Source organism: Ziziphus jujuba, chromosome 3 (assembly GCF_031755915.1).
Source record: "Ziziphus jujuba cultivar Dongzao chromosome 3, ASM3175591v1".
Classification (NCBI taxonomy): Eukaryota; Viridiplantae; Streptophyta; class Magnoliopsida; order Rosales; family Rhamnaceae; genus Ziziphus; species Ziziphus jujuba.
Genome location: NC_083381.1, coordinates 8,456,767 through 8,475,401, shown reverse-complemented (window position 1 = coordinate 8,475,401; position 18,635 = coordinate 8,456,767). Strand labels below are relative to the sequence as shown.

The 18,635-nt window shown below is 33.5% G+C and overlaps 1 protein-coding gene and 1 long non-coding RNA gene across 2 annotated transcripts; one reads left to right on the top strand and one right to left on the bottom strand.

Moving 5' to 3' along the window:
* The first annotated feature begins 8,965 nt into the window (after positions 1 to 8,965).
* LOC107422145 (ATP synthase subunit gamma, mitochondrial) lies at positions 8,966 to 14,563 on the top strand. The gene is made up of 9 exons (XM_016031553.4): positions 8,966 to 9,188; positions 10,453 to 10,496; positions 10,663 to 10,815; positions 11,289 to 11,402; positions 11,487 to 11,614; positions 12,439 to 12,561; positions 12,648 to 12,767; positions 13,207 to 13,328; positions 14,304 to 14,563. Exons 1-9 carry the CDS (start codon positions 9,091 to 9,093, stop codon positions 14,371 to 14,373), a joined length of 972 nt encoding a protein of 323 aa, XP_015887039.1. The 5' UTR covers positions 8,966 to 9,090; the 3' UTR covers positions 14,374 to 14,563.
* LOC112492370 (uncharacterized) lies at positions 14,367 to 17,719 on the bottom strand. The gene is made up of 3 exons (XR_003056703.3): positions 16,462 to 17,719; positions 15,748 to 15,826; positions 14,367 to 15,577 (listed from the first exon to the last, which is right to left on the bottom strand). It is a non-coding gene; the product is annotated as an uncharacterized LOC112492370 (long non-coding RNA).
* Positions 17,720 to 18,635: the final 916 nt, after the last annotated feature.

The following is an 18,635-nucleotide window of genomic DNA, read 5'->3' as shown; positions in this document are numbered from 1 at the left end:
TAAGAGACCAAAATTCAAAGATAAAATTTAGAAAAGGATTCAAATAATTAATGAGAACACAATTCGAACCAAGATATGAGATAGTTGTTGGTTGTAGTTATCGTAATTTATGTCTCTGTCTCAAATCCTTAAACCAAATTTAATTCAATCAATTAACACACAATATTCCAATATCAAGCCACCAATATTAAATAAACAACAACTCCAGCTATCACAATTGAATTTTCGAAATCCAAACAAACTCAAATTTTCAACCTTCCAAATTGGCCTTTTACACAATTTTTTTTTTTAAACTTCGGCTTTTTCCTTTTCTTTTTTTTTTTATCACAAATAGAATAATATCACACAATTTCCAGCACCACAACCACCACAAAAATGCAACTCCAAGGCCAACAAATTCTCAAACCCGATTCTATCTTCCAAGGAAAAACAAATTGCAAGATTTTTAAATTTAAAGGTTATGCAATATGTTTTCAAAATTCCTTTTTTTTTTGAATATATATAAGTGCAATTAATTAAGATTAAAACCAGAAAAAGAAAATCAACAACAAACAAATTACTAAGAACTAATATGCAAAACCAACTAACAAACTAGAAAGCAAAAATTCGCCTAAAAAAAAGAAATGTAATTCGGCTATGAATTTTTTTTTTTAAATATACAGAACGCGTATGGATAGAAGCAACCTTAACCAAATGTCAAAATTTCAGAATAACACAAAAATAAAACAAATAAAATAAGATAAATCAAACCTGAATAAAATTTGGCTCTGATATCAAATGATATGAACCTAGGTCGCCTTGTTCCTAAACCTGTATTCAATTAGCCTCGAAATTAAGTTTAAATTCTAATGGCCACCTTGACCCCTAATCAACTTGAAATTAGAGACGTTGGTATATTTCGAAGATGCTACAATAGGTTATGGATTGTCCTATTGGTAAATCAAACTAAAACACTCATTCTCTATTCGGGGTTTAGGTGTTCTAGGTCACAAGTAATTTTCTATATGAATAATGCTGTGTCTATTATTGAGAAAATAAACCCTTAAATAGGTTAGAGTGACAAAAACAAAAAACCTAAAAACAATAGGTAAAACCTGCCAATAAAAAAATAACAATAATACGGCCGAATTTTATGTGTCTTTCATAATCTAATTTGTATTAATTAATTCCTTAATTTTTAATGAGAAATGAATTAATTTAAAAATACAAATATTAAATATTGACCTTTCTAAATTAATTTGTTTAGCAAATAATTAAATAAAAACAAAACTAAAAACTATTTCCTAAAACAAAATTCAAATTTCAGATTCGGAAAGTATTTGACCAGCTTTCCAAATAAGCTGCTTTTGTTCAATCACCAGCTAGTTTAAACTCCAAATCAAATCCAATATGCCATGTAGGATGCCTAGTAGGATTAGAACTGATCCCTACACGTTGCCATTGATTGGAATTATCAAAGCTTAATTGGATTGCAAGAAAAGTTCTTCCGAGTGACAAAACAAGCAACACCGACAATGTTGAAGCTTGTGCGCCTTCATACGTGCTTGAACACCCTTGCCACTGCCTTGACATGATTTTGTGACTTCTTAGAAAACTCAAGCAGGTTCATAAATGTACAAACTCGTCCCTTGCCGCCTGGACTCCTCAAATGCACTAAAATAGCTTCTCAAGTCCATTTCTGCCTTCAAAACTTGTATGCTCTAAACGGACTTAGCATCTTTCAATATAATCATGTTTTCTTGAGATTTAATTACTCCTTGTATGAAACTAATAATATTATCCTTAAACCTCTTAGCTTGTACCTTATAATTGGTTCAGTCTTCAGTTGTACAGGATCAGCACCCCAGCATGTAGTTGTTGGTACGGGTATGGGCGAATTCTCATCAGGATACCTTCAAAGCTTGTGAAGCTTCAATTTATACGTGAAGAAATGAATAAGCTCCTACTCAAGCATCTGATTTGAGATTAGCACATTTCTAATCTTCTAAATTTCAATTTTTACTTGTAAAAGTCATATGTCTTTTTAGTCTCCAATCAAAGTTGGACACTCATAATTTAATCAGGCTTAAAATAATATTTTTATAAATTAAAATATTAATTTTGGAAAATTTAATATATGGTCAAACATTTCTCCTTTTACTTTGTAATTTTATTGAATAAAATTGTAAAGTGATATTGAAATAGGTGTTAGCTTTGCGCAAGTCTTCATGCATTAGAACCTCACCAAGTCCAAATTACCATGCATTTAATATATTCATCAACTTGAATAATCCATCCAATGCAAGAATTCACCAAAAAGGTAACTTTAATAAACTTCCAAAAGCATGTGATAGTTTTGAAATATTACCATAACTTCATGTCCACGATAAACTTGTGAAGAAATTTCTTGTTTATGCAATTGATATGCTTAATTTTTGAGTCTGAGTTTCTTCTTTTCTTTTCTCCACTGCTTGCTTTAAAAGCATGAAATTTAGTAAGCCTTTGTTTGACATTCAGGTGAGGATATCGTGGATAAGCTCTTGCTCTTAGAGAATCTACTCTTTGATGGGAAACTGAGTTTTTTCTTTTCTTTTCTTCTCTTTTATGTGTGTGTGTGTGTGTGTTTTTTTTTTTTTTTTTTTTTTTGTTTAAAGTAAAGGAGATTGAATTTCTTAGTTATTTTGATGAATACAACTGTATTGGAAATGGTGTGATAGATGACCATTTGCAACTGAAGAGTTTTTGATTAATTAATTGTCATGAACTTGTAAACTATTCTTATAAAGGTTCTTTCTAGTTTCCATGTTATAAGATATGTCTTTATCTAATATACAAATACTAATATTGACATTGTAAATTGAAATGTACGTATCATAACATTCAATACCTTTATACACCAAAGAAATATTCTCATTTATTGCGATTATTGAGCAAAGATATACAATATTGTAATATATGAAACCTTTTTCACAACGCAAAAATGATTTTTACAAACAATTTCTACCATATATATTCTTTATTCAACTCTAATTTTTCTTGTACATATTTTTTATTGTCTAATTTAACAATATGCCATAATATATCTTCATTTAAATCGCCATTGAAAAGTGACTTGAAATCTTTTGGTGTCATTCCACAATTGGATGTATTTCATCGATTGATTCTTCTGATTTTTCTCTTCATTCAAGCAAACTTTAACTTGATCTTCGCTTGATTGTCTTGAATAATTTTTTCTTGCTGAAAAGTTCAACATGAAAATCACAAATGCAGTATTTAACTTGTATATAAGTGGATTGTTTTATCATTCATTTTTTTATCATACTCAATTTGTCAAACCATATTCTCCCTACAACACACCAGATGATTACACACACATTTATATATATATAGAAATAACAAAATTAGCAAGAATACATCAAGGTATTAACAGGTGTAGGGATGTGAGTAAGAGGGATAAACATGGATGAGAAACACATGAGAACCAGGCGAAAACAACATGATCAAAAGCACATTTCATAACACCTAAAGTTATCTTTATCTATGTAGACCCCAACTTGTTTGCTATTTGTAATGCACTTGTTATCCTTAGAGCCGATAAGAAAACAAAGTGTGGAATTCAACTATATAATTCTAAAAAAAAAAAAAAATAGAGTAATAATAATAATAATTAAAAAAATTATGTAATAAAATCTATATAACTATATAGTTCTAAAAACCCTAAGTAATTTCTTACTTTAATGATAGAGCAAAATAAGAACGGAGGTTATAACACGTTAGAGGTTTGGCTTCTTAGTTTTAATTTTGGGTTTTTCTGAATTAGATTTTAGCAAGTTTAGGGTTTACTTTTGATGATGTATGCCTTAAAAATTTGAGAGAAATACACAAGAAGAAGATGAAAATAAGGAAAAAAAAAAAAAAAAACTTAAAAGGGCCAATATCTTAAAGATATTTTGGTTACAATTTTAGATTTCCTATCCGTGAAGAGATCTTAGATATCTATTATTTATAAAGAGGTCATCGGTTTAGATTATCAGAAACCCCTTCTATCTTTCTCTCTAAAATTTCCATAGTTATGAGTTTCGGTAAGTTTCAAAAATGAGTTTTGAATTTTGATTCAAAAACGGGGACAAAGGGAATTAAAATTTGTTGAAGATGGCAACTAGAAAAGAAGACGTAGTAAATGGAAAAATTTACCTATGTTTTTTTAATTAAAACATAATATAATAATATGATTAATTTTAAATAATTTGGCAGAATGTTATAGGTTTAGAATCACAAATAAGGAAGCTGATGTGTTACCTCTATGATAGTATACGAAGGGTATTGTCAGGACCCGTCCAGAATTCCTTCCCCGGAACCTTAGACAGCCTTGATCCCAGGGAAACCCTACCGAACCCTCCAATGGAAAATCCGGTAGAGCCTCCCCTAAGGGATTTACTTACCACAAATTACCTGCACTGAAAACACACTTCTAACAACATCCCCTTATTCCTCCCACAGACTACAAATTGTTTCCACAAATTTCAGCACTTCAATATAAAACAATAGCAGCAACCCAGTGCATAAAGAACAACTACACGTCCAATACAGTATACAGAGCATTATACAACCAATATGGAATTTATAAAATGACAGATAAAGAAGCAATACAAGATAGAGAGGAAAAAAGGGAAGAAATACTTCTTGGACCTTCGGCACGAACTGAGACGTTGGGCTCGCCTCGGACAATCAACGTCTCCGACCTGGACCTAGGGGAACGGAATTTAAGAGTGTGAGATGCTAATCATCTCAGTGAGTGACCCTATCTACTATACAATATAATATCACAGTAATAAGTAGATAGATAATAATTAATTGGAAATAATAATTTCTCTCAAAACCCTTACAATTCTCTCAGCTGGAAAAGTTCCCCTTTTTAAAACCTTTTCACAAAACCCTTTGTTCGTATTCCTCGAAAACCAAGACATCAAATAAATAAATACCAGAAACAGTAATAATTATATTTCTAGTTCCAATACAGCTTTAAAACATTTTATTTTTAAAACACTGTCCTGAAAATCATTTGATGCACCCACTATATACCAGTGGCGCCAACAGTACCCAGCGTCCCAAGGTACCGCCAGACAGGAGGCTATAGAAAGAAACCGGCATACGGTCGAGTGGCGTCCCACTGCGGCGCTGCTAACCTGGTGTCCCGGCCAAGGGGGGTGGCCTACCCTCATCCGATGGCAACCACAGGACAACCTCATAATATCAACCGCGCGCTACTCACACCCACCTGCGCGCTAATCACATCACCTGCGCGCTAATCACACCCACCTGCGCGCTAATCACAACCGTGTGCACACTAACCATATCACATATAAACAGAACACCAGTACGTGCACGGTGCATCTAAAAATCATAAAATCCACAAATTTAAATTATAAAACAAATTTCACATTTTGCATAAACATAGCGGGCATAGTCCATCCGCTTGAACCCGGAAACTCTCCGTAATTTCTTTATAATCAATACCATAAATTCCATGATTTTCAAATCCACCAACTCCCAAATCCATCAATTCAAATATCCACATTTTTCCAAGCATAAATAATTTCTCGAAATATCATAATCAAATCTCATAATATTCCATGGGCATATTTTATAAAAATTGAAATCACCAACATAACCAAATATTTTCCTTGAAATATTTGAAAATCAAATCGTGCCCAATTTAATATTAAAACCACACGAATTTCAAAATCCTCAAACCCATAAAATAATTTCACATGGCATAAATTTGTAAAATGCACATTTTCTTAAATCCGATAATTTCACAAATAATTCCACAATAAATCAAATAAATATTTGGCACATAGAAATTAAATTCCAAATATTCAGACCACACATAATAATCACAATTTAAATTCCCAAAATTTATTTGAAGGTGGGTCACTCACCTGGAGCATGCAATTAAACCACGATCCACTACGGGATCAATTCTACGACTCACCGGTGCTCCTAGAACAAAATTCACAGACAGTCAAATAAATTAATATTTTAATCGGGTAAATAATACCCGGTACCCGGGGGGTCAAAACACAAACGATATCTAGAATTTACGAGTTATATATCGAATCAAAGCTTGAGTGATGCTGATCACAGATTCGGTCTCAATTTCCAAGGATCGTACCCGACGGGGTTTGAATTTCGCCGGGAAGCTTTTCGGATTTCGGCTCCACAATTCTCCCAAACCTTCGCGAATTGGCGGAAACGGATGCCGGATTCGGGTTCAGGAGGTCGAACACAGCGGACTGGAGCCGGCCGGAAAACTGGATACTCGCTGGAATAGTACTTTCCGACGAGCCGCCACGGTCACCGACAACTGTCGCCGGCGGCGGCGCGTGCGGTGGCCGTTGGTCGTGAAATTTTGCAGACTTGTAGATCGTGAGGAGAGCAATCCAACGGAACCGGCAGTGAGCAAAACGGAGGCCGGACGGCGGAGAAATCACCGTTTGAAGATTTCCGGCCCCTCGTCGGAAAACGCTCCGATCCCCGCGCGTCGGTGGTCCGATGGCCGTGATTTTTGGTGGGTCGGCCGGACTTGAGGAAAGGATGATGGGTGTACGGCGCGTGTGGCCGGAAAATGGCCGGAAGTGGGTCGATTTGCGGTGGCCGGCGGTGGAGGGGTAAAACTCGCCGCCGATCTTCGGAGGTCCGATCCGGGCGCGTCCGGCGGCCGTTCGCCGTGATACTTGGAGGTTTTGCCGGAAATGGGGAGGGCAACCTTGCTGGCCGGCACGTGTACAGTAACTCGGCCGGAAAAGTTGAAAATCTCCGGTGGCCGGCGACTCTTTCTCTCTCTCTCTTTCTCTCTCCTCTCTCTCTTTCTCTCTCTTCCCCGAGAGTTTTAACAAATAAAAACCCATGTGTGACACTGTTCATGCCACGTGGACCAATCAGAAGCTGACACGTGGCATTACTATGCACTTAAGCCAGATATATTAAAATAATACGGTATTCGGCGAATTTCAAACGTCCATAACTTTTTAACCAAGCGTCCGATTCAAGCGTGCCGCTAGTCTATGAACTCGTATCGACGAGTACTTTACAACCATACAAGAGTCAACCCAAAATTACATCTCGAGAAAAATCAACTCCCGGCACCTTTTGGACAGTTTGAACCTCAACTTGTTTTGCCCATAACTTTCAAACCGTAGCTCCGTTTTTGACGTGCTACCAGTCTACGAACTCGTGCCAACGTGTACTTTGTAACGGTACCTCAGTCAACCTAGAATTCCAACCGGGTCAAAAAGTCAACTTTTGACCCCTTTGGTCAACGGTCAAAGTCAAAGTCAACGGTCACCTCGGTCAACGTGCAAAAATTCCGACATGGTTCGGAACGGGGTGTTAGAGGTATGATGCAAATGGAATGAGAGATGTAACTTATGATTCTTCAGAAAATAAGAAGTAATAATTGGTAGACCATGGAATGTAGAGCCACTAACAAAAGCATAAAGGAGAAGGTATTTTAAATTTTGAATAAAGCTAATTTCAGTTGAGTAAAATAAAGGAATAAAATATGCAATGTATGATCTCATTTCTATTATAAAATTTCACTTATGATGTAGAAGTTGAATGATTCATTATTAATATAATTAGTCTTATTATTGTTATTACTACTACTAATATTATTTTTCTTTGAAGTTTATTTTTCTTTTAGAAAATATTTTGCTTTGAAATAGAAATGCAAAAAAAAAAAAAAAAAAAAATTAAAATTTATAATTTATAACCTAAAGTTATAAACCCAAAGAATAAGATGATGTGATTTTGGCCACACGTTTAAGTATTGTTCTTGTACATAGCAAAACTGTCCTTGTTAATAACAATTTCACATCTTTAGTCTATACTATAAGCTAGAAGTGGTATCAAATTTTGATCTATTTTTACTATTTAAAATGGTTTAAAAATGGCTATCTCCTTAGCATTTTGGATTTGGGTTTTTTTTTTTTTTTAACTAATTTCATAAAACACGTCATTTCACTATTGAAAGTCCAAAACTGGAATAACATAATTGTTAAAAACTTTCAGATATCCTGAAATTACATAAATAACCTTTTTAATTTGGGGTTCAATAGCGCAAAGAAAACGTTAAAATCGATAATTTAAATTTTTATGTCTTTCCAAGGTTAAATCAGTAGTTTCTGTTTTATATTTACCCTATCTTTGCTTTTTTACCCCTTTGTTTTTGTTTTTTGTTTTTTATTTTTTGTTTTTTACTTTTTGTTTATTTTTTTATTTTTTTTTATGGTTGCTGAATTTGACCTCTCAGTGGCAGCCATTAGACAGTAAAAAAAAAAAAAGGCTTTTTTTTTTTTTTCTTCATCATACAGGAAGGAATAAGTTATAATTTACTTATTTATTTTATCTAAATTTTGGTATTGCAATATGCTTTAATTATTTTCTTATGAAATTGATATTTCACTATTAGAATTGTATTGATTGAAATCCATTTTTGTTTTTGGTAAATTAAAAAAAATTATTTCTTAATTTTTATTTTGTTATTCTATAATATTACCAATGTAATTTTAAAGATTAAACGCAATGCCAATGTATGTCAACAAATTAATATTTTGAAATTAAATTTTTAATTATCATCTTTAACTCAATATAAAATTTTTAAAATATCATTTTCATATTATATATATATATATATATGTGTGTGTATTAATGGGATCTTTAAAAAGCTTATAATACGTTATTTTATATTATTTATAAAAATTATGTTGATTAATTAATACTAATAAATAAAAAATATTTTACATTATCTTGTGGATAAAATTTTTTAACATCTATAAAGTAATTGCTCTTGTTTTTGGAGGTGTGAATATATATATAGATATAGATATATATATATTCAACACTATTACTCATCAATACACGTGCCAAGCATGTGGGTCAAACGTAGTTGTCAATAACAATTTCACACGAAACGGGTTTCTCCGTTCCCTGCCCTCAGCATCAGAGAGTGAAAAGCCAGCTCCCGACTTTCTTCTTCCAAAATTTTGATCCGCAAGCAGCTACCAATTCTAGTTCTAGGGTTTGCAGAATCTATACCATTCCAAAGCAATGGCGATGGCTGCTCTGAGACGAGAAGGGAGGCGCTTGGCCCCTCTCATCTCTTCCCGTCCAATCAACGCCTCCCAATCCTCTCTTTTCCCTTCTGGGTACGATTTTTTTTCTTCATTTTCGTAATATCTGATTTTTATTACTGTTCTGTGCATCGTGTTTTCTCGTTTTTCTCCTGTTTGGTCATAAAGAAAGTTGAGGGGAAAATAAGTTTTGAGGAAGATGAACATTTTGGTGTCTTTATGATAATCGTTAGAAAGTTCGAATCTTGGTCTGCATCAGGTTTGACGAGTGAATGTAGTAGGCTCGACTTAGCTGTGGCTGTAGTTATACGGTTTATGTGCATTCTAATGCCTAAATTATGAAGAAACTTTCTCGGTTAACAAACAGAAAATAAGTTTTATTTTATTTTTTATTTTTTGATTTTATTTATGAATCTATAAATTTTGCCTGTTGAGAGTACAATAGAAAGAGAAAGGACACAAATAATTGCTACATAAAAAATGTCAGAGCTGTTTCTGAGGTCTAATGAACTATTACAGGCATTTAACTATGGTTTTTCTTTAAATGTTTCTATTCTTTTTTTCTGAGCTTATTGTTATGTTTGCTCAATATTGTACTTGCAGTGAAAGAAAATTATGGGAAATCGGGGATATAATTTTTATATTGCAATTTGTGTTTACTTGGTGACTAAAAGGAGACAGTTTCCTCCTTTTAAGTTAAATGGTTGCATTAGGCATAGCTGTGCTAGGAAGTGACAAATCGATATAAGGTGAGATCTAAAAACTTCATTCTTCTAACTATGCCTGAAATTTAAAAAGGAAAAAAAAAAAAAAAAAAGAAAAAAAAAAAATAAAGGACAAAAGAAAAAAAAAAAAAGCTATTATTTTTAGTTTTATTCTTTGAGTAATCTATAAGCATATGTAACCTGTTTTGGCTCAAAAAATTACCTTGTTGCTTTTATTGAATGCTATGAGTTTTTCTTTCTTTAAACTCATTAAGACAGCTTTTTGTTTCATTTTATTTTAAATTTTGTTTAGATAATATTTGCTTAATATTATACTCTTATACCTTCTTTCTTTTTCTTCATTTTTTTGATCGGTGGTGTAGTAATAGGATTAATAGACAGTTACAGTTCTGTTTTCTCATTCTGCTGTTTATAATTGGATTTCTTTGGAAATGATTTGTTTAACGATTGTTCTTAATCAGAAGCAAATCAAGAAAAGTTCCATATCAATGACAAAAACCGTACTTTGAGCATATTTGCTGTCATCTTATATTTTTAAGTATACTTGTTTGCTTTATGATTTAAAAATTATTATATTTCTGCCTGCAACTAAAGTAGTTGGCTTGGATGGACAGGGAACAGGCCCTTTATGGAGTACGCTCTATTTCAACTCAAGTTGGTAAGTTTTTTTTGGTCATTATATTATGTTGCCTTTCTCTTTTGTGATATAATTGCGTTCATGTCATCGTTTACTAAAATAATGACTCTTTTTTTTTTTTTTTTTTTTTTTTTTGTCTGGGGGGGAAAATTGGCATTGGTTGATTTGGTACTGCATTATTATACAGTTAGAAATCGGATGAAGAGTGTGAAGAATATCCAAAAAATCACAAAGGCAATGAAGATGGTTGCAGCCTCAAAGTTACGAGCAATTCAAACTAAAGCTGAAAACTCTCGTGGCCTCTGGCAACCTTTTACTGCACTTCTTGGTGATACTCCAAGTACGTCTTTCAAGTCATTTTCTAGTCTATACAATTCTCAAGAGGATTACTTCCTGGCATATTCTTAATCATTTGATGATGTGTTTTACTATATGTTAAAATATATTTCTGATAAGTGTATAAGATAATTCTGCACCAAGACCAGCACAAATAGTGTATTCAATTTTAATTGTTTGTAGTTTTTAGTTTGTACTGCACATTTACCAGTGCATGCGAGTTTTCTGAATCAAAATCATGCAGTTTAGATTTGTCAAAAGAGTTATAGTTCTACCACGAATACAGCTGAAAATATTCTACTTCTTTGCGCAATAATCTTTTCTTTGAAAAAGTAGTGTGTGATAATTCACTTTTTTCAAAGTAATATTTTATGAATTAGATTCTTTCTACTGGTTTACCTGTGCCCCTTATTGATCATGTTTCTATTGCGCTGTTTATTTTAAGTTGTCCTCATTTGTATATTCTCTTGTTGCTAGGTGTTGATGTTAAGAAGAATGTTATCGTTACTGTTTCTTCGGACAAAGGTCTATGTGGTGGAATAAACTCTACTTCAGTCAAGATAAGCAGGGCTTTGCATAAGTTGAATTCTGGTATTTTTGCAAGCTGATTGTCTGTCTCTTGATCTCTATGAAGATTGGATACTATGTGAATTAATATATCTGTTGCCACTATAGGTCCTGATAAAGAAACAAAATATGTAATTTTGGGGGAAAAAGCAAAGGCTCAATTGATACGTGACTCAAAGAAGGACATTGATTTGTCGGTTACTGAGATGCAGAAGAATCCTTTGAACTACAGTCAGGTTAGTATATTGTCTTCTTGCCCATATAAAAATGATTTTCAAATGTATACAAGCACATGTATGCTCTTGAATTTTAGCCTTGTATAGGTTATTTATTATCATAGGGAAAATTATTATGACACTGCATCTGTTTTGCCAGTTTTGAATAAATTCCATTAATTTTCAGAATTTACATAAACATTGCATAAATTTTATCTTTTTTGCAATGTTATCCTTTTTGTACACAATTTTTTGAATTTGAATTTGAATTTTTCACCTTAAACATCAGATTTTCAAATACGAATTAACAATCAATTAAACTTCATTTGCACATTTTCTTACAGTTGATTGACACAATTTCAAAAATTAAATGTACAAAAGAGGTGTCATTGCAAAATAAAAAGTAAGGGGTGTTTCTGTAAATTCCTAAAATTACAAAGGCATTTATGCAAAACATAAAGGTGTTGTAATTTTTCTTTTAATATTGTTAAAGCTGGAAGTGTGGTCAAAATCTTTTCATCCACTTGACGAGGTTCACCTCTGGTTTTCATGGTTTCCTTCTACTGTTGGTTGGCAATGTGTAAAATATAAGATTTTGTATTATATGTTGGTATGATACTTTCCCTCTTTAGCTTTAATTAGTTTCCTATTGCGGACTTCATTTTCTGTTCATTCCATAGATGGATAGAGTCAAGGGTTTTCCCCTCGCCACCCTCCTTAATGATGTGGATTCTATTAAATCTCTTTGATATACTCTTTTGTGCTTTAACATATGTGAGTATTTATTATACGAAATGTATTAAAAGAAATTTTCCTACATTGTTCTTTGTACATTTTTTCATCAGGTATCTGTTCTGGCTGATGACATTTTGAAAAATGTGGAATTTGATGCTTTGAGAATTATCTTCAACAAGTTTCACTCAGTTGTCTCTTTCATCCCTACAATGTCAACTGTGTTATCTCCAGAGGTAAAAGGAATAGTTAATGAAAATCTCTTTTTCATATAGTTTTATGCTCTTTGTTTAGTGGATATATGATGCTGTCTTTTGTATAGGTTGTGGAGAGAGAATCTGAATCTGGGGGAAAGTTTGGTGATCTGGACGCATATGAGATTGAAGGTGGTGAAACGAAGTCAGAAATACTTCAGAATCTTTCTGAGTTCCAGTTTTCTTGTGTAAGTTCTTTCTTGTGAGGTTGATTATTATGTAAGTGGATGGGAATTAAATTGAATTTATACCCTATGATTAGTCTTCTTGTAAATTCTCTGAAAAAGTTGTCTTCTGAAGAACAAAGCTAATATGAGAAATCTGGTCAGTATAAATGAATAGCGTTAACCTTCACATTTCTGATTCTATAACTTTTGACAGCCCTAGGTACTGAAGATGCTTAATATATTTTAGTTTCTGGTGTCCCTCTCCGTGAACATATGAGTGGCTGTGCCTCGCAGTTATATATGCACATTCCTTTATGTTTTATTTTAGTGCTTATTGCAGCATGAGAATGCAATCCAACTTTTCCCCCAAGTGAAAATCTCTACTAGAAAGTATAATGCCTATAAATTTCATGATGCATTTACAATACTTTTCATAAAAGAATTGTTACTTCTTCCTCAGGTCTTGTTCAATGCGGTAATGGAGAATGCTTGCAGTGAGCAAGGAGCAAGGATGTCTGCCATGGATAGCTCCAGCAGAAATGCTGGCGAGATGCTTGATCGCCTCACACTTACCTATAATAGGTCTCTCTCTCTCTCTCTCTCTCTCTCTCTCTCTCTGTGGCATGCATGCATAGACCATTCAGAGTCCATGCTATCTCATTGGAGTTGGAACAAGCTGAGTAAATTGGGTTGAGAAAAAAAGAAATTTGATGAAAGTCAAAATGCCCGTGGAAATTGAGCCGCTTGCAAGCTGCATGTTTTTGTATGAGTTAGATCAGATGGTTGGTTTTAGCTGTAGAATGCAACATCTGGTAAATGTGGTGGCCATTGGACCATTAGGCTAGGAGCAAAGAGAAAAGATTAAGTCATAGAGAATACCAGGAGAGCAAAGAAACATGAGAGAACCAGAGAGCAGTAGGGTGGTAGACTAAAAGTCTGACGAGATGGGATAGGACAATGTATCGGGGAGGCTTCAGAGAGACTTAACTAAAGAGACTGGGTTGGAAAATGAATTGGCCCTAGAGAGGTGCATAGAGCAATCTGGCTTTAGGACTGTGAGACAGATGAGATGAGACAGTGTTTTAGAGAGGCCTTAGAGATATTTGCTTGAAAGAGAGAGGAGATTGAAAATAAAAGTGGCACTTTGAGTGACACAGTTTAGATTGGATGGTGCATAGAGTTATCTATCCAGTAAAATCATGACATTTTTGTGATTATCAATTTAAAAGTAAATATATTCTGCATGCGTTCTATTTATTTGGATTCTGAAGTTTTTAGAAATGAACTGAACCAGCACTATAAAATCATCTGTTGATTTGATCCTGTCAGTCGTGCTGATTAAAAATTTTTACGGTCCCTTGTATGATAGCATAGCCATAGTTGAGGAAAAGGATTAACTAGATGAATGTAAAGAAAAACCTCATGGTTGTTCCTAACTGGTCAAATGGGCTATTTCTGTCAGTACTAGTTATCTACATGCTATGAATTTTGTAGTAGTATGGTTATATGTTTGTGTTCACGACTGATCTTGTTTGTTTATGTCATTATTTGCATTAGAACTCGACAAGCATCTATCACCACAGAATTGATCGAGATTATTTCTGGAGCATCAGCACTGGAGGGTTGAACATGAGATCCACAGGTCTTTCATCTGACGGTGATGAAATAAGGTTATAGCAGAGGCTTTATTTGTGTTTATGGTGCTACCTTTCGAGGGGGTTTATCTCTAATAATTGTGCCAGAACTGAACTTAGTTTCTGGGATAAAAAATATTGTGAACATGGTTTCAATTGATTTTGGGATTCTTTTTCTTCGTATTTCTGCATATAAAATTCATCTCAAACATCTCGAGGCTTTTGTATAATTTGGTAAGATGGCTTATTTTCTTCGGAATTAAAAGACTTAAGATCAATCGAATGTCAATAATCTCTTTTTTGAGCACGTTTTAAAATTATGGAATCACTAGTAGCTGAAAAGGAGTGTCCATAGGGATATAGGGATGGTGCATGTATCTGTTTTCATCACCAGGACAAATTTGTGTTACGGGTGGGGAAGGAAAGAATGTTGTTGGAGGGCGAAATTGTACTGAACTTAGATTTGATACTTCAATTAAGGTGCCCTAAATGAAGAGGTCAAACCATATTTTGTCTTCGTGAAAAGAGAAGTGCAACTGTGTTCTGTCTTAGTAATTGAGCAAAGAAAGCACAGCAGATCTTTTACATGAACGCAACAGTGGCTAAGCTACATATAATAATCCCTGGTTTGATTCTCCAGTCCCAACTTTAGCCAAGAACGGATACAAATGTACCCAGTTTCAATGCTGTAGGAAAAAAATGTGGGCGTTATTGTCCTTCCATCTTTTATTACAAGGGGAGTTTTCGGCACGGTTGAGTTCTCGGTTATGACTCAAATGATAATCTATCTTCCAGCCATTTTCATATGTATAGTAGCAATTTAACTGTAATAAGTTGAAACTTTACATGCCAAGGCACGAAATTGTGGTTAGTTTTGGTCAAAAGCACTTTTATATTATTGTTAGGTTAGAATATTAAAGTGTTCTTGTTGAGTAGGTTAGAATATTAAAACTTACTTCCAAAGCATGGAATAGCGCTAAACCTTATTATATTGTTTATATACAATTAATTTAAACCTCTGTGACTGTTAGGCACCTTCAAAAACCAGTTATGGAACTGGTAACAACATAAACACCTGGAGAAAAATCTAGTAATATTCCTTGTGAAATTCAAATCTAGTAGAGGTTTTGGTAGAGAATTTGATACAAAATCTCTCAAACTGTTTTGCTAATGCTGGTGGGCCACAGTAGAATACCCCTGTCCAATTAAAAAAAAAATAAAAAAATTCCAAATTTGAATAAGTACTGCTCATTAATGAAACAATTCCACTAGTTATATTGAAAGCTAAATATGAATTTATACTAAAATTATCAATGCAAAGAAATTCTATAGCCAAATGCATTGTGAAAATTTTTCTTTCGTCTCACCAGTTTTTGTTCCTCTATGTCTACAAGCCAATTTTGAGAAGATGCTGAACCAATTTGGTCTGGCAAAATGTGTGCGTACCTGAAAATTCCATTAAAGCACACCTTATATTTTCAAAAACCAATAATGCAATTCATTTGGTCAACCAAAATAGAAACTCATGTAATAGTGGAACAGATTTCAATCTATGGGATTTGGAATTGTGATGGTGAATTGTTTAATGCGCAGAATTTGCTTAGAAAACTTGTAGGGTGTCAATGTTAGGTTTGGACATATGCCTTCTCAAACAAATCATTTTCTGTATGTCAATTTCTCAACTAATATACCTTTCCTAGAGTGCCTAATCCTCAAATGAAGAAAAAGATAAGAAAGTGGAGACTATTATTGGTATGTAAATGCATATGCTAATTTGAAGAAATGAGGCACGGCATCGCTTCTGCCAAAAGAGAGTTAAACAAAGCTCCTTGTTAATGTTTCCTTGCTAAGCAAGTAAGCATATTGACTAAACGATAAGCATCTCAAAAGGATAGCTCTGGAAATTAAATAAAAAAATAAATAAGTAAATAAACAAGCCAAAAAGTAATAATAATAAATATGCTAGTATCCATTTATGTTGTATCCTTCAATTTTAGAGGCATTTGAGACCTTTTCTAATATTTTTCTGTTGGTTGAATCACTAGTGATTTTTAAGAAGAAAAGAAGTCAAGAGTACTTACAGGTGTGCAAGAGACGATATCAATGCTATGTTTGGCATGATACAAGGCTTGAATAGCGCTGATCAAAGCCGATCGTGCGTCTCCTCTGAACCTCTATAGCAGACTGCAAAAATTGCCAGAGACACTAGTTGGAATGTTTGGAGGATTTATAGATTGCAAAATCATGAACATAAGGTTAAATATTGTTGTCTTCTGTTTAATACCTCTTTTTGGTCTGAGTTTGATATTCCCTTCATTTCATCTCTAAACCAATCAAATCAAAGGAGTTTTGTTCCCTTGTAACCCAGTAAAGGTAAGCTTTTAATGGACATTTTCAAATGCTGCAATCTCTGCAACTACTCTGTTTTTTTTAGTACACTAAAGTAAGTGTTGATGTTGAAAAAGAATATTAGAAAAGCAACTGCAAGTATTAGTAAGTTCATCAGAAAAACAACTTCAATCCCAGAAAGGACATGAAGGTTGGGTTCGGACAACAGAAAATTACCAAGACAGCAATTTTCATTGTCTTGTTGAAGAGAATCAAATAATAAAAAGGAAAAACTTTATTGTAGCATGGTTAAAAATGTCAGGATCTCGGTTTGTTTTTTCCTTTCTCATTTTACTGGATTCCAAACTTCAGACATAGAGGAAGGATTGTAAAGACAAGGATCTTACATTATTGCAGCAAGCATTTTGGATAAAATTAACAATGTCTTTGAGGATGCTAATGAAAGGTGTAGCTTCTATTCCCAGGCCAATTAGAAGAACTATATCATACTTGATATGGTCTTGGGAGGCAGCTCCATAAGGTCCATCTATGCATATTTTAGGATGCTCCTTTACCCCATATGACGCCGCCTGCAAAACTTGAGAAGATATGAAATTTTCGGAGGGATTTGATAGTTTTCCAGCTAAATTTAAGGTTTGGTAGTCTGCATCCAGTTTCTCCCAGTTTTTACCTCTTGGCAAAGACTATATATTTCATAGCTCCACTCTCCAAGAATTCTTATGTGCACTCTTTGGAAGTCATCTTCTGGTCCTGAAGTTAAGGAAAATGGGTGCCTGAAGTTGTAAGAGAGAAGAGAAATTTACCATTATATATGGAAATATTTTTCCAATTATATTGACTTCTTGGGTGCTTTAAGGCTTTAAGCAAGCAGAAGGAAAACATGTAGAAATTGTATATATTTGTATGCAATGCAAGGTAACCCTCAGATATATATTTGTATGTATAAGGTGTAAAAACAAACAAATTACTTGATAAGGTGCATATATAACAATTACCTTTCTACTGATGAAATTTGAGGGCATTGAATGAATATGTACATGCCACTCCGATAACTAAGAGATTCTGGTTTCTGCAATTTTAGGTACAAAACCTTTCCTGGATAAAAACTTGCCAGCAAACAAGTAAAAGAAAACAAAAAGAAGCAACAAGAACAATTAGCAAATAGTTTCCCCAAAAGAAAACTAAATTTGATTGCATTTTTAACAAAACTAAAATCCTGTAACCTCACAAGAAGGAAAACATATATACATACAGGTACATATATATGTGTTTTTACGTGTGAGATAATGAGAGATTTAATTACAACCTGTCTCCTCAACTTCCACTTTTTTCATCTTCCCCAGTAAAATTATGAAAACTCACAATATCCCTTTTCTATATTTTTCTAGTTTATGGGGCAATTTGATGGTATACCTACAGAAATTTCACCTCAAAGCACCCTGATCTTACCGCACGAAGGATCCTCTCTCCCATATATGTTAGCACAAGAATATCTGCTCAAGGAAATGTTTAGAACAACAAACGGGTTAAAAATATAATAATAATAAAAAAAAAAAGTTTATCATAATCATTTAAACCCCATTTTTTGTACTCGTATTTCATGATAAATGCAATTATAAAAGAAGGCTTACTGTTTTCTCAATTGTGTTGTCTGTTAGGAAGAGGAACATAGAATGGATAACGAGCAAAGCATACACAAGAATGAACAAGTGGGGGGAGTACATTCCTATCCCCTTACTAAAAAAATTTATAAGATTGTAGCACTTCAAAAATAAAGGAACACAGTGCAAAAATGATTAATAATAAACCAAAATAGTTATACAAAACTCTTGGTCCATAGTTCAGTATCAAGGCAATCTAAAATTTATTTAAAGAAACATAGGTAGGATAGAAACAGGAGAAGCAA

Excerpts from the sequence above, each read along its gene's own strand:
- LOC107422145 (XM_016031553.4), top strand. The coding sequence starts at position 9,091 with ATGGCGATGGCTGCTCTGAGACGAGAAGGGAGGCGCTTGGCCCCTCTC. Across the intron at positions 10,816-11,288 it reads ACTTCTTGGTGATACTCCAA|GTGTTGATGTTAAGAAGAAT; the intron begins GTACGTCTTTCA and ends TCTTGTTGCTAG. Across the intron at positions 11,403-11,486 it reads TTTGCATAAGTTGAATTCTG|GTCCTGATAAAGAAACAAAA; the intron begins GTATTTTTGCAA and ends TTGCCACTATAG.